Genomic DNA, 15,529 nt, shown 5'->3' on the forward strand with positions numbered 1-15,529 from the left:
GTTACAATGAGTTGTCCACTGGGGCTGAAGCTTTAATAGAAAGGCATAGAGACTACTTTCTTCAAAATCTACTAAATTAGAGTAAGGAAAAACGCAGCATTTTGTTAACCATTTATACACATTTAGTTGGTGTATACTTTACAGACCTGGATTTCAATGTGGCGTGGGTTATCAATGAACTTTTCTATCAATAATCGATCATCACCAAAGCTTGAGGCTGCCTCTTGCGATGAAAACTTGAAGCCTTCCCTGTAAGCAGTCAAAGAAAAGCCATACATAAAAAAAGAGCTGCAAGTAAGCATTAGGTCTCGATTAGTAATAACAAAAAGGTTCTATTTTCTGTGCGAGTACTCCATAAATACCAGACTGAGAAAGGGAAGAAAAAAAAAGTTCAAAGCAGTGTTTAAAGACAAGTTCACATTTATTTTTAAACTGACGACCTCTAAAATGCACCAAGCTCTTAAATAACCACATCTTCTTTCAAAGGCCTTGCCACAGCATTGCATGCCAACCAACAGTTGTCCCCTATGCTGACTCGCCAACTCTGGCAGTATCAAAAGATACATATGCAGCAAGTATTACCAGACTTGGTGTTAAGAAACTAAAACACATTGACAGGAGCAGGAATCGACTCGTAAAGCAAGAATCAAGGTTGGGCCATGGGAAGGTAGCACTGGGGGACACATCTCAACAATTAAGTACAGGTAACAACCAAACACAACTGAAGACTAGGACTGAGGCCTAAGCTGGCATTACTCTCAAAGACCTTCTGCGCACAGTAGAAGGAAGCCATTCTCAGTAGGAACTAGGGCATACAGAACAATATACTCAAACTGTATTCCTCCATGTACATTAAATACATTATAATGTTGAATTATATCACCATGAGTCAGTCACAGCTAAACCTAAAAAGCATGTGCAGGTATAAATTATGGAGTTGCCCAATATTATCCCAATTTTGCTAATTTAAGAAAAACGTGTTTTCTTCACTAAGAGAATTCTGTAATTGAGTATAATAAAACAAAACATCAAATTCACATTTTAAAAAAAAATGGAATACTTAAAAAAAAAAAAAGTACACAATTATTGTACAAAGTTACCAATGAATTCACTACGAGTTACCCAATTTAATTATGCAATAATGCCACTTTAAAGAGCAAAGAAAATCCCATGCTTACGAGCAAACCGAATTTCAGCTTATTAAGACAGATCCTAATCAAAAGCATCTTCGAAAATGTTGATGCACATGTTTCAGTGCTGAACTCCTTTGATCCACCTTCTTCAGGACGAATCTTGGTTTTTTAACAGGTAATATGGTAAAATAATAGAAGAGGAGACCCACAGGACCAGAGAGTACGCCAAACCACCCATGGCATACCCTCTGGTACTGTGGAGCCCCCTTTTCCATATAATATGATCTTATCATATGGTCTGTTCAAAACGAAAAGATTAGTCCCGATGAAGGTTCAGTAGATGAGAATCACGAAAATACCTTTGAGTAGGACCTGTGTTAATCAGCCGATATAGGGCTCGACATTAAATCAGGTGGTTTGTCCTTTCGCCTTAAAACCATGTGTTTGTATAATGAAATGAGTTAACCTTTAGTGGATTCAATTATGACTTATTGCAATGAGCATGTGATATTTTTTTCTCAATTATAGGTCTGATTGTTTGTATTCATTCTGTGCCCCTTTATTTTAAGGTTTAAGTTAGCATATTCTGCACAGTATTTGTAAACCCCCATTTGCATTCATCAGTTTTACTGCATTGGCGTTTTTAAAGCACACAAATAAGAACACGTCACTTCAAGCACACAAGAGACAGGCGTTGGGGTGTATTCGGCCTGAAATTGACCCAGCAGGTGTATGAGTAACAGAAATACAGCTGACCAATGGATGTTGGTTAGACAGTGCCACAAAGACCCTAGTAAACCAATCGGAATTAAAACCGTAGGGTACGGGACAACAGCAGGAAAGCTTCCGAACAAAGCAGCAAACATGGTAAATCACAAAAAGACCCAGTATCTCACATAGCAAAGAGCAGGTAATGTAGACTACTATTCAGAAGTGGGCTAAATATGAGAATTAGAAAATACTTCCAAAGCATAAATCTAGGGCCCGTTTCACAATGCACTTCTTAGTGGACACCTGAAGTAAGAGGACACATCAGATGTAAGAGGCAAGGGGAGCTGAAGAGTCTAGCTAACATGTAATTGTAAGCTCTTGAAGGAGGGGAGTTTAATTTATTTATATGAATTCTTGTTAAGCGCTACACGCCCATGGGCCTCAGAGCGCATAAGAGAGAAGAGGAAACCATAGAGAGAGGGAGGGAACAGAGCCAGGAAAATTAGTCTGCTGAATTGAAGAGGAAAGTCTTCACAGACCTCTTGAAGAGCATCAAGGAGGATGAGACTCTTATGCTCAGCGGACACACATTCCATTCCCTGGAAGAGCGAGTCTCAAAACTACCACCACATTTTTCCAGGCAGTAACGTGGTTGATTCAGAGCGTGGTTGTCATTGGAGCGTAATATCCAAGTGGATTGTTTAGAGGATAGACTGTCCGTCAAATGCCAGGGGGCTGCGCTGGCATTTGTAGGTCAAAGATAATGTCGTTTGCCTTATACTTTAACGGGTAGCCAATGCAGTGCTTTCCTAATGAAAGAAACATGCTCACATCTAGTTAGACCATAAATGGCCCGAGAGCCATTTTGGCTAGTCTGCAGTGTAGGTTCGCCTCTGGAGTGCCGGCCAGAAGACTATTAAAGTAATCTAGACAGGAGTTGACTAGAGCAGCTGCCAGTAGGGATCTATTTTCTTTGGAAAGATAGGGGCCAATTTGGTGGAGCAATTAAATCACATGGCCACATGAGGAGAGAGTTTGTGAGACATGTTTTATGGACAGCGTGTGGTCAATGATAACACCCAGGGTTTTCACAGATTTACTGACTGGAATATGAATCCCTGTGATAGTAAAGTGGGCATACGATCATGACGTTTTTTCAACCTGGGGCCAGAGGCGATAATGAGGAGCTGTGTCTTCGCACTATTCAGAGCCAAGGAGTTCCGTGCCATCCATGATTGGATTTCCTGGTAAACTCCATTCACAATTTTGGAATCTTGAGAGTGTATCCTAGTAAGCGCGAACAGTACCTGGGCGTCATCTGCGTAGTTAGCATATCTAACAACCAGTTTGTCCAGAAGGGCAAGAAGAGGTCTAGTATAGATACTGACTAGGATAAGAGACAGGCAGGATCCCTGTGGTACTCCGCAGGTGGAGGAGATTGGTAATGCCTGGCCATGCCCTACTGCCACTCTAGACATTCTGGGTCCTAAGAAAGATGTAATCCATTGGCATGCCCCAGCAATGTTTTTCAGACTCTCCCGCAGCAAATTGTGATCAAAAGCTGCATAGAGGTCCAATAGTATGAGTAGGGCTGGGTGAGCTTGTGCTATAATCCATGTAATATTATATTTGAGATCGAATAGAGTAGTCTCAGTTCCATGTTAGGCTCTGAAACCAGATTGATGTGCATTTAAGATCTCATTCTCTTCTATGAATTTTTGTAGCTGTAGGTACGCTACTCGATCAAGGATATTCAATAGATGGGAACATTGGCGATTGGCCTATAGTTCTCGACTATGGCTAGGTCCAGAGTAGTTTTCTTCAACAGGGGAGTTATCCAAACATCATTCAAGGAGGCAGGCACAATGCCATCACTGAAGGACATATTAACCATTCCGGTAATCCAGGGAATGAGAACATCCAGAGATCCTTTCACAAAGTCGGTGGGGCAGACGTCTCCAAGTCATGATGTAGATTTAAGTTTTTCCACTATGACCAGAATTTCTGATTCTGAACAGCTGTGAAACTCATATTTAAGAGTAGGTGGGTTGATGTTATTCCCAACTGAAGTGTTCACAAGAGAGCTGGTTTTCATGAGATGTTGAGCTGGCCTGCTGTTTAGCAATAGCCAGTTGATGACTGATAGTTTTGGTCGAGAATTCATTTTGAATAGATTGACACCACGCTGGGTCCTTTTTTGTAGGAGGAAATGGGGATGTACGGCTCTCAAATTCTGTTAGAATTTTAAATAGTTCATTTGAACTAGACTTTGCATTGTCAATCCGGGAGATGTCTTCTCACCTTTTGCCTTAATGATGCTTTTCTTAAAGGCATGTGTTGCTTCTTTGTATTTCCCCAGTGTGAGAGGGCTAGGATTCTTTCTCCATTCACGCTCGGGAATGGTTAAGTCAGAAGGCTTTAGATAAGTTGTTCCAGTATTGCGCTGCGTAGTAAAAGGATTTACCCCCTGTAGTCACTTCCTAGGTTTGGGTCGCATGAGAAGCATCTCATTCTTGGATCTTGGTGCTCTGCTGTGTCAGTCGGGCAAGAGACAACAGGACAGCAATGTAACAAAGACCTCTCTTGAACAGTTGGAAATGGGTCAGGCAGTATTTTGAGAGGGAAGTGATATTCAATGGCCAACACGGCTTTGAAGCCCAGTGCGCTGTGACCACAGGCCTTAAGGCCCACAATCATTTGAGCCAATGATTCTGTAACAGGCTGAGTTTGAAATTTGTTCAGGCCTTTGAATATCCCGTTACAATTGCCACCTTTAAGGAATTTAAGGGATTTAGCTAGATACAATTGTTTAATTTCAAGGTATAGGGACTTTTTCCTAAAATGGTTATTTAGAAATGAGCCTTCCTAACTGCATACCCAATCTGAGGGGTAAAAGACATGGCTTCATTGAGTAAAATGCCTATGTTCTTAGAAAGCGAGGGGATGTCACAGGCCTATGTTGTTTGGGCATTGAAAAACAATTTGAGTCATACTCTGGTTCAGGGAGAGGTTATTTTGAGTCATCTACTATGCACCCTGAGGAGACAGTTGGAAACATTCTTTCAGGCTCTATTAGTCAGAATATAATTTTGGCAATCTACATAAATCTTAAATGATAGAGAATGTATACAACAGGGAGGCTAATGGTTGAATGTAACTGTTGAACAGCCAAGGGCAAATGGTGGACCCTTGGGTGCCCTGATATTCAAGGCTGACTGGTTGGATGTGACCTCACCCAATAAGACAGAGGCGCTGCAATCCTTAATAAGCAAGAAGGATAAATGGATCAAGGTAGTTCACCGAATGCAGAGCTTCTGTTGTATCCTACTTAGAAGGATGTGAGGTCCACTGCATTGCGGGGGGTGCCAACAGGTCTAACAACATTAGGACAGCAGTGGTTTCCTTATCAAAAGCCTAAGAATGTCTTCCCCTGAATAATTTAAGTCTCTGTGCTTCTGATAGGTCTAAACGTTGATGGGCTATCATCCAAAATCGACTGGGAGTCGCTGGACTCGTTAGTTGTTTAGTGACCCATTATCTAATGTTTTGTTTTGGCCATTGAAGAGCTGGCCAAGATTGGAGTGGAGTCTCTGTGGCATGTTTAAAGTATATGATCTCAGAGCAGATACAGATTTAATTACCTTGTAACATTTTCAGGTTTGTTACACATTTAGGTAGTGGTTTGGATGTTTTGCATTGTTTTTCCTGAAGGCCCAAAAAAACTTGTTTAGCAGGACAAGGGAAGGTAACTACTATAAAATGTGTGGAGGGCCATTAAGTTCCCTGAAAACACTAAAATCATCTGAATTACTATTAACTGCTGAGGCAACACAATTCTGGACTAACAGTTTTGTTTTCCTAACACTCAGAAATGGTAACTTCAAGCTTCAATCTTAAAGAGGATCATGTCTCTTGACTATTTGAAATGTCCTCAATACAACTTGTTTTCCAGCATTCAGGGCTCAATTGTTCATGGGTTGAGGTAAACATCGGACAAGATGTTGGCTCTCTTGTGCAGATTTGTTTTTCTTATTTTATAGGCAAAGATATCTACAAGTTTCAGCTATTTCACCAGATAGTTAGGAAGGACTGCAATGTCCTTGGTTAGTGTATTGGGAGTTAAAGATATTCTGAAATTTAGATAGGTTCACACATTTCATGGGTCTCCTAAACTCTGCGTGATAGAGGCGTTCCGGGTGCTATGGTTCCCATGTCATGTGGCCAGGAGGACAGAATTAACTGGGGGACAGCACAGGAGATTTTGTATAGGGTTGCTCAAGTTCAAAGCTACTTATCAGGATGGCCAGAGTTTGGCAATCAATGTGAAGGGGTTACTACGCAGTTTGGTAGCTTACATTAATCAGTGTCGAAATTGGGCTGCCTGGTTACCAACCTTCAACTCTTGCCAAAGGTTGACGTTTCCCAAGATAGCAATCACTTGACTTAATTAGGATGCTGTGATGTACGCGCTTCCATTCTTGGATATAGGGAGCATTGTAGCTGGATGAAATGTATACCACTTAATAGGTGATCATCACCTTTAAATCAATACTACACCACCCCTCCTCTCACTCCCCTGTCCAACCCCTTTCCCCTCTTCGCCCCCTTAACCTCTCCCCACCCCCTCCTTTCCATCATCCTCCTACCTTCCCCCTAGCCATCCCCCTCCTCTCCCCTTACCCCTCTGAATAATTGCTCTACATACTGTTTTTGGGACTGATTCATGTTTGTAATTTGCTTCTGTTACAGTTTTTGTTATGTTAAATGTACCCTGTTGTAACTGTACAGCGCTTTGGTATAAAGCGCTATATTGTCAGTCTAGAAAAATGGATACCTCTCATATTTGACGGCAAACGTATTTTGGTGGCCGTGGGCCAACTGTCTCATGCACGATATGACAGACATATAGGTTTCCGAGTTTGCCAATGAGCGACCATTTTGATGTAACAAGTATCGCCATTATGTTTTCTAACCATTGCTCATTGCTTTCTGTTCTTATTGCTTCGCAGCACATTTTCTGCTTACACTGCTCGACTGTAAAACATTGTTGTCTGCACGTGAAAGGACAAGGCCTCAGGGCCGCGAGGATAACAAGTTTGTTGAAACACAACGTAGGCAGCGCCAGGAAAGAATGCCCGGCTCCCTCCCGAATGTAGCCTTGAAGCAGAGCTGCAGGGCATTTTATCATTTCACAGCTGCCAGCCAGTCTCGTTATATGGTAGAATATGTTTGAATAAAGCAGCTAAAGGCTTGAATTATGCTCTTCTTACGGTCCCCCTTTACTGAGCCCTGTAGCGCGTATCGGCTCCCAGGACACGAATAGCACCTCATAGATAGCAAGGTCTGGAATGTGACTCTTCCCCCGTATGTAGCTCGCTTCCAAGAACAGAAGCACTGTGTCCTGTTCAACAACTGAAAGATGCCTCCGCACTTGCAAATTGAATATTGTTACTAGAATAGATATTTGAAGGTGTCATAATTGTCGAAAGTGTCCATCATCACACAGAGTTCAAAGAAACCCAATAAAGGGGGGTGTTAAACATGTCATAGCTGATTGTATGATATGCATTTTGTATATATGTAACTGATGTATGTAATTCACTCTCTTGCGTCCCTCGAGGTCTAGAGATACATGTCGCGGGGCGTAAGACTGAGTTGGCCAACTGAGACTATTTGCTCTGCAATAAACCCTAGCTTTGGGAATACAACCTCGTGTCTGACGTATCGTGTGTGGTGACTCGCCTAGTTTCCATAGACGCAAGGGACCCCTAGGGGCCCCTTTGAAGATGGCGCCCGAATAGGGACCCTCCCCCACTTGTTCCATCGCATACGTTGTAATTGAGTCAAGGCGGAGAACGGCGAGGGCGGGACGATCAAGAGGTGTTCGGGGCGCCCTGTAGAAGTGATGAGATTCCTTTGCAGATCTGCACACATCTGATCCCTGATTGACGTGCCTGGCTAGAGAACAAGGAGGCGAGGGTCACGAAACGAGGCGGAAGCCAAGAAACACAGACACAACGTCATTGGTTGCGTCAGTATACAGACGACTTGTGTCCGAAAGGACAAATTGATTTATCAGGTGAGTCATTCCCCGATTCAAAGTAATCCTGATATTGGTTGAGAGTTGACTTTGCAAAATCAAACGCCCTAGGTAAGGTTGATTAACCAGGGGGAAGGTTGAAACATGCCTGGGGTATTGTCCACCCTAGCAGGGTTTTTCCGCTGTGGTAGGCAATCTTTGGAAGATGGCCAAATTGCACCATTTGGGGGAACGCCGGCATATGAGATGTATGTGAAGTATGGAGTGGGTGCAATAATATTCTGTGAGACTTCGCATAGGCAAACCAGAAAGCAACAAGACCATCAGTGGCCGATTAATGGTAGTTTTGAGATAGCGAGAATAGATAACTTGGAAAGGGTGTTGATAAGAAAGAAAGCGCGTCCTGCAGCATTTGATATCGTTAAGGACTGGAGAAGGGAAGCAATGCTCCGACTTAGAAGTAGAGCGAAGCATGCGCGCAGGCATAAATCGAAAGGTGAAGTAGCGGAAGAAAAGGAAGAGGAGGAGTGGACTGAGAGTCTAAGGAGGTCAGGTAGACGTGACCAGTTGAATATAGAAAAAATATACCCACAACGAGAATTGCACATAGCAGATGAATTGATAGAAAACATATTGACCCATACAAAACAAGGCCCAAGATCAGAAGTGAGGCCAAACACGGCAGTAACTAGTGCTCAAACCCCGCCCATAGCCCAAACTCTCCCTCCTGTAGCTGAAGCCCTCCCACAGCCACAGACCGCGCACGTAACACTTCCTATTAGCCAACCAGGCCCACAGCAGACACTCCCTGTTCCCATTGTCCCATCCGCACCTCCCACCTTAGATACAGACTCTGTACCGTCCGTTCCTCCCGGGGTTGAAGTTGAAACCACGGGGCGAGAGGCGGGACTGAACAACGTGGATGCACGAGGGTAACTCGCAGTGCGATCAGCAAAGAAAGGAAGGTGGAATTGCAGCAACAGGCAGAGATGTATATAGACGGGAATGATGGGACGACAACATTGGCTTCGATATATGACTTCTGAAGAAGCAACGAAAGACAGGTAGTGTTGGAATGCATGGGTGAATATTTGGTGGAGAGATGGAAACAGGTAATTGGGAAATTACCACCGCAGCGATTGTTAGATTTGAATGCATTAGCAGGCTGTAGGAAGAGGGATGAAGAAGTGAGAGAACATGTATATGGACTTTTTGAACTTAAAAATGAATTAGATAATGATTATGCCGAAATGTTTACTACACCTGGGTACAGGGGTAAGGATATCGGGAGACATAGGAAGGAAGCTGTAGAGCCGTATATACGACCACATTCAATGTCGTCAGTGCAGAGGGGCGACAAGTTGAAAGTATGTATACGAGAAGCATTTAGATGGATGTCGGATCCCAGTAGCCCCACAATGGAGATACATGAGATATTTGATGAATATTCCATGCCCATGAAAAGAAAAGCACTGCAGTCGATGGCTGAACATTTACTAGACAAAGATATAAAAAACGATAAGGCCAGCCCACCCGAAATAATGGCAGTATATAAGAGCACTAGAGCGAGGGACAGGGGAAACAGCCCTATTGCTTGATCTGGGAATATTGTTACACATGAGAGAAGGGGGAGGGACAGTAAGTGGGGCATTTCCTATGAGAGAGGTCCCATCTACCTTTGTGCCCAAAGTAGAGGTTCCCGCAATGGGCAACGTAGCGGCGCAGGCAACACCAGCCCATTATAGCACCCAATATGTGCATGTCCCCTTTTCCAGACAGGAGGTGAACAACATAAAGCAGACGATTCCTGATATAAGAAAGAATCCTGCAGGGTTTTACAAGGAAGTAGAGTCCTGCCTGCAATCATCCGTGCTTACCATGGGTGACATAGACCTTATATTCCCAGTGATCCTGCCAACAGACATATGGAAGCAAATAAGAAAGGTGGATGACATAACGACCCTTGGCGCCACATGGGCGGACTTGATAATAGAAGACAGGAATAAAGTGGTTGGAGGAACACCGGGACCGAACCTGGTAGCATTACCAGCACGCATAGTACAGAAATTAAAATAAATTGTCCCAGAGAAAAGAATTCAATGGGATAAATTGACTGCATGTGTACAAGGCAAGGATGAGTTAGCTATAGATTATTTTCACAGGTTTGAAGGAGTATTTACAGACTTCAGTGAGCAGGATGTGCGCTCGGCATCGGGAAAGAGGTTATTTGTTGACAAATATGTGAGGGGGTTAAAACTTCCAATCCAGAACTTAATAATGACATCAGAGAGTGCATGGCAATCAAAAACGCTGGGCGAAGTATTACACATGGCCCAATATTATGAGAACAGAGTGACTGCGGAGAAAGAAAAAGAGGAGAAGGATAGGGTAAATCTGAAAACACGGGCGATACTGCAGCAAGTAGTAGGACATAATAGAGGGAGAGGGAATGCACAAGGAAGGAGTAATTCGAATATGCATGGGGGAGCAGTGGGACCAAATCAGTGTGCGTATTGTAAGGAGGAAGGAAACTGGCGAGCGCAATGTCCGCATCTGCAGAATAGAAATGGGTCTGGTCAGAGGAGACAGCATAGAGGGCACCAAGGAGCGAATGGACCAAATAGGAATAGTATGCAGCAGCACCACAATAATGGAGGTAATCAAAACCAAGCCCAAAACCAAAGTGCCCCTAACCAGAGTCAGGGACAGCAAAACCAACAGTATGGAAAACAGAGTGGGGAAAATAGAGGTAAGAGTGGGAATGTTTTCGATGCACAGCCAAACACGTATTACAGTAACAGTAATGATTACACATCGGACGATGTGTTATTTCCCCAATAGGACAGCCCAGGACAGGGGTCGGAACCAGTGTCTATTCCCGTGAATCAGAGAGGACCCTACGTAGAAATGAGAGTCAGGAATGAGGAGCACCGCTTTCTTGTAGATACAGGAGCGCAAAAGTGTTCAATAGACCATCACTTGGTTCCGGATATACCACTGTCAGGGCAAAAGAATGTTTCTGTAGGGTTCGCAGGTACACCAGTCATAAACCCAGTGTCCCAACCAGTCCCAGTTACTATAGGACCATTCACTGAACATTGTCCTTTCCTTTTAACAGAAAATTGTGGAGAGAACCTGTTGGGATTAAATTTGTTGAAAAAATTAGGTTCCGTTATACATTGCACGGCAGACTGGGTGTTCCTAACGATTTGGCCACAAGATGCTCCTGTGTCAGAATTCATGTCTGAAACTTTACCAGGAGAACTAAGTAAAGTGCCAACCTGTATATGGGCAATGCGTATTGTTACAGATTTGGTGAAATTAGGGGTAATTGAAGAAATTACAGGCAGTACATGCAACAGCCAGATTCTTCCAGTTTATAAAAAAGGACGCAATGAAGTACCATTCCATTTCATAATTGATTTGCGCGCACTAAACAAAGTAGTAGATCCACAATTTCCTTTAGTGCCAGATGTCACTACAATATTGACAATGATATCTGTTTCAGCAGAATACTTTAGTGTAGTTGATCTAAAAAATGTGTTCTTTAGCATTCCGGTGGACAAGGACAGCAGATATTTGTTCGCGTTCACATTAGGACGATCATTTACATTCACGCGGATTCCGCAAGGTTACACGGAAAGTCAGAGTATTTACAGTAGAGCATTGAAAGATCAGCTAGACATGCTAGACTTACCAGAGGGTTGCGTACTCTTGCAATACATAGACGATCTATTAGCTGCTGACACAGAGGAGAATTGTAAAGAAAGTACTGTATTACTACTGTCACACCTAGCGGCACATGGCCATAAAGCTAGTTTGAAGAAATTTCAATATAATCGAAAGGAGGTGGCTTATTTGGGCTACCTAATTTCGAAAGAAGGGAGAAGGCTAACGCCAGAACATATAGAAAGTATTTCTTGTATGCCTATTCCAAAGACACAGAAAGGAGTCAGAGCCATGATAGGCATGGCGTCATATTGCCGACAATGGATCGGTAATTTTGCGTAGAAAGGATGCGGTTATGCCTTTACAGTGGGATGAGGAATGTCAGAGAGCATTTGATCAATTGAAAACTGCATTATGTTCTGGTCCAGTTTTGGGCACACCAAATTATGAGAAGGTTTTTAGACTGTTTGTGTGTGAAAGTGAAGGATGTGCATTGGCGGTTTTGACACAGGAATAAGGTGGAAGAAATAGGCCATGCAGCTATTTTTCTTCTGCGCTGGACCCTGTAGCGCGCGCACTACCACGATGTTTGCGATCTGTCGAGATGGCTGCTGCGTCAGTGAAACAAACGGAAGGGATGGTATTGGGGCATACTTTAATTCTGATGGTGCCACATGCCATAGACGTTCTATTAAATAGAACAGACGCAACACCTCACCTCTGCTAGATTGACAAGATATGAGATTATCTTGTTCGCGCCCCATATCCAAATTATGAGGTGTAGCGCTTCGAATCCTGCAGAATTAATGCCACTACCCATAAAAGACCCATAAAAGAAATTGGTGAGAATGAATCACCCCCCATGATTGCTTAATGGTCACTGAGGAAGAAACCAAGGGGAGAGTTGATTTAAGTGATACCCCAGCGAAAGAGCCAGATGGAGTGTTATTTTGTGACGGCTCTTGTTTTAAATTACCTGATGGCACGACAACTGCCGCGTACGCCATCACTACCCTAGAGAGCGCTGTAGAAAGCAAAAGAATCCCCTACAACTCGGCACAAGCCGCAAAGATAATAGCATTGACCAGAGCCTGCGAGATTTCTGAAAATTTGAATGTGAATATATATACTGATAGTCAGTACGCTTTTGGGGTGGTTCATAACTTTGGTCGACTCTGGGCTGAGAGAGGGTTTTTGACATCAAATGGTGCCAGAATTCAACATGGCCCTTTGATTGTATGATTGCTGTCTGCACTCACGTTTCCAAAGCGCCTAGCAATATTGAAATGCGAGGCACAGAAAAAGGTAAGATGTGCGAAAAAGATAATACAGCACCTATCTACAGTATGGCAGAATGTAAACAAAGAAGAATGCAGAGAGGTTGGTGCAGAACTGTATCACGTGTTTACAACACAATGTAGGAAAGGGAACAGTGACTCCAATAGGCAGTTTTGGCCCGCCCTCTATACCTTTTGAGGTGATCCATTTTGATTTCATAGAGATGGAGAGATGCCAAAATTTGAAATATGTCTTAGTGGTGATCTGTGCATTTCAGCAAGTGGGTGGAGGCATATCCCTTAAAAGACTGCACAGCAATGAGCACGGCAAAAGTAATGCTTAAAGAATATTTTTCCCGTTTTGGCTTGCCCCGTGTCCTATGGTCAGATAATGGCCCACATTTTGTGGGCGCAGTGGTGTTACAGATATGTGCGGGTCTTCAGATTGATAAGAGATTCCATAGTTCAAGGCATCCGAGTTCGGCCGGTCTTGTGGAGAGGCACAACAGGATTCTCAAGTCAAAAATAAGCTTGATATGTGCAGGAAGCAAGTTGAGTTGGGTGGGTGCATTACCAATAGCGCTATTATGCAATCGTACGTCTGTACAGGCTAAAACTGGGCTCTCCCCGTACGAAATCGTAATGGGGAGGCCGGCAAATGTTTGGTGCGCACCTCAGCCAAAACGACTTAGAGAGGTAGAACATCATGTTCTTAGTACTTATTGTGGACTTTTAATGCCGAAATTGCGTTTGATTCATCAGCAGGTGCATGAGGCTTTACCAGTGAGATACACCGGTTCGGGGCACGCGCTGGAGCCAGGAGACTGGGTGCCGCTTAAAAATTTTGTAAGAAAGTCATTGTTAGCACCCAGGTGGCGTGGCCCCTATCAAGTACTCTTGGCAACGCAGACGGCGATACGGGTGGATGGACGGACGGAAGTCGTGGATCCATGCCAGCCATACCAAAAAGATTCCAACTTCACTGAAAGACTTGCCTGACCCAGACAACCGGGAAGAGAGAGCGGTCTTAAAAACGAAAGTCACTGTTGCCAGTAAGCCGCCACCAAATCTGCCCAAGCGAGAAGTGAAACTCGAAACAAAGCCTGAGACGATTGCCAAAAAGGGGGAAGGGCAAAGAGTGCCCCAACGTTGCCCAGCGGAATCTACATCACTGTTGGCCGGCACGAAATCTACCTTGCAAATACCAGCAGAAACTAAACGTGTACCCCCTTGGCGCCCACCAGCACTTGCCAGCACGCCAAAGACCGAATCTGCATCACTGGCGCGACGCACACCAGCACCTACAGTAGCACCACAGGCTGACTTTGAGCCTGAATCTGGAAGTGCACCGGCACTGTTCACGGATCACACAATACCAGGAGTGAGGCGATACAATTTGCGGCCTCAAAAGACAAAGTGATCCACAGTTCTTTGGTGTTTATGTCAACCTCTGGTTCTGCTCATGGACGGAGAAGGAACTAGAGGTGTAGAGGAGAGAAGCGTGAGAATTGTGCAAGTCGGACAAGTACATGTGTCTGGAACCAGAGCGGACAAGCTGGGCGCACATCGTACTAAGGCAATAGATAACTGATCAAAAGTCCTCTGAGCAGTATGAGAAAGGACACGTGATCTTGCCTAAAAACAAATAAGTAAATTCAGGCTATAAAGGACTGGCAGAACTGAACTGTGACAATTCCGTTGAACTTATTGACATCAAAGCAAGTGCAACGAAGAGAGATATCCACGACGAACTCTAATATGGAAGAAGGACGATGAGAAACATGTCGGGACCGGTTTCAGCCTCCTCCTGCACCGCGGCTGAGAATGAGTTAATTGTAAAGACTGTAAGCTTAAGAAAAACGCATGGTAAAAAGAATTGTATGCTAGCACTGACAATAATTATGTGCTTTATGAGTGTGGTAGCACCAATAACGACAGTCCTAGTATTATGGTATGTGGAATCGATACACCCATTGGGAATGTTTTTACCAATAGTTAATATATCCACTACTGAAAGCCCGGTTCAGGTGATTACTTATACCCTGTCCCCAATGGAAGAAAGACACAGGGAAGGGTTTGGGAACAACACGTTATTAATTATGAATATGACGCATGCAATTCTAAAGAAAACAAATTGCTGGGTATGTGCCCATTTACCACAGCATGCTGGGAAAGGAATAGGTTGGTATGTACAGCCATTACCATTAAGTTCTGCATGTAGTGCATCTTTAAGTGCAATGTTCTATGGGAAATGGAATAAGAGTAGTACGGGTCAATTAGGCAGAACAAACATGAATGAGTTTGAGGAAATAATTATGAGGCCTGTGGGTTGTTCCATATTCCATAAAGCACAAGTGATGATCCCAGAGCCTACGAGGAAAAGTATGTGAAAGATAACACGACAAAATAGACAAGATAGATTGTCCCCACCAGTTAAAACATCTGTGATGACGTTTCGTGTAAGAACAGACGGGAACAAAGATGCAGTTCCCCCTTCTTACACAGTGAATTATAAACCAAGAACTGTCCCTTTTTGTCTAAAAAAGAAAAGCTCCTTTTCAGTCGGGACATTTACTGGATGCATGAATATAGTGGTATTAAAATGGGAAATAGAACCAGTATATGTGGGAGATCCAGTTAATTTTATATGTGGAGAAAAAGCATATCCTTGGTTGCCCAGACAGAAACTGGGGAGTTAC

At 43.5% G+C, this 15,529-nt stretch overlaps 1 protein-coding gene across 1 annotated transcript in view; it reads right to left on the reverse strand.

Annotated features, from left to right (window-relative positions):
* Positions 1 to 15,529, reverse strand: part of PCCA (propionyl-CoA carboxylase subunit alpha) — a 3,020,006-nt gene that overhangs the window by 1,972,130 nt on the left and 1,032,347 nt on the right. Inside the window, exon 10 of the mRNA XM_069637005.1 lies at positions 147 to 249. Coding sequence (XP_069493106.1) covers positions 147 to 249 — 103 coding nt within the window. The remainder of the gene's footprint in view (positions 1 to 146; positions 250 to 15,529) is intronic.

This window comes from Ambystoma mexicanum, chromosome 7p (genome assembly GCF_040938575.1).
Source record: "Ambystoma mexicanum isolate Mex_15411 chromosome 7p, UKY_AmexF1_1, whole genome shotgun sequence".
Lineage (NCBI taxonomy): Eukaryota > Metazoa > Chordata > Amphibia > Caudata > Ambystomatidae > Ambystoma > Ambystoma mexicanum.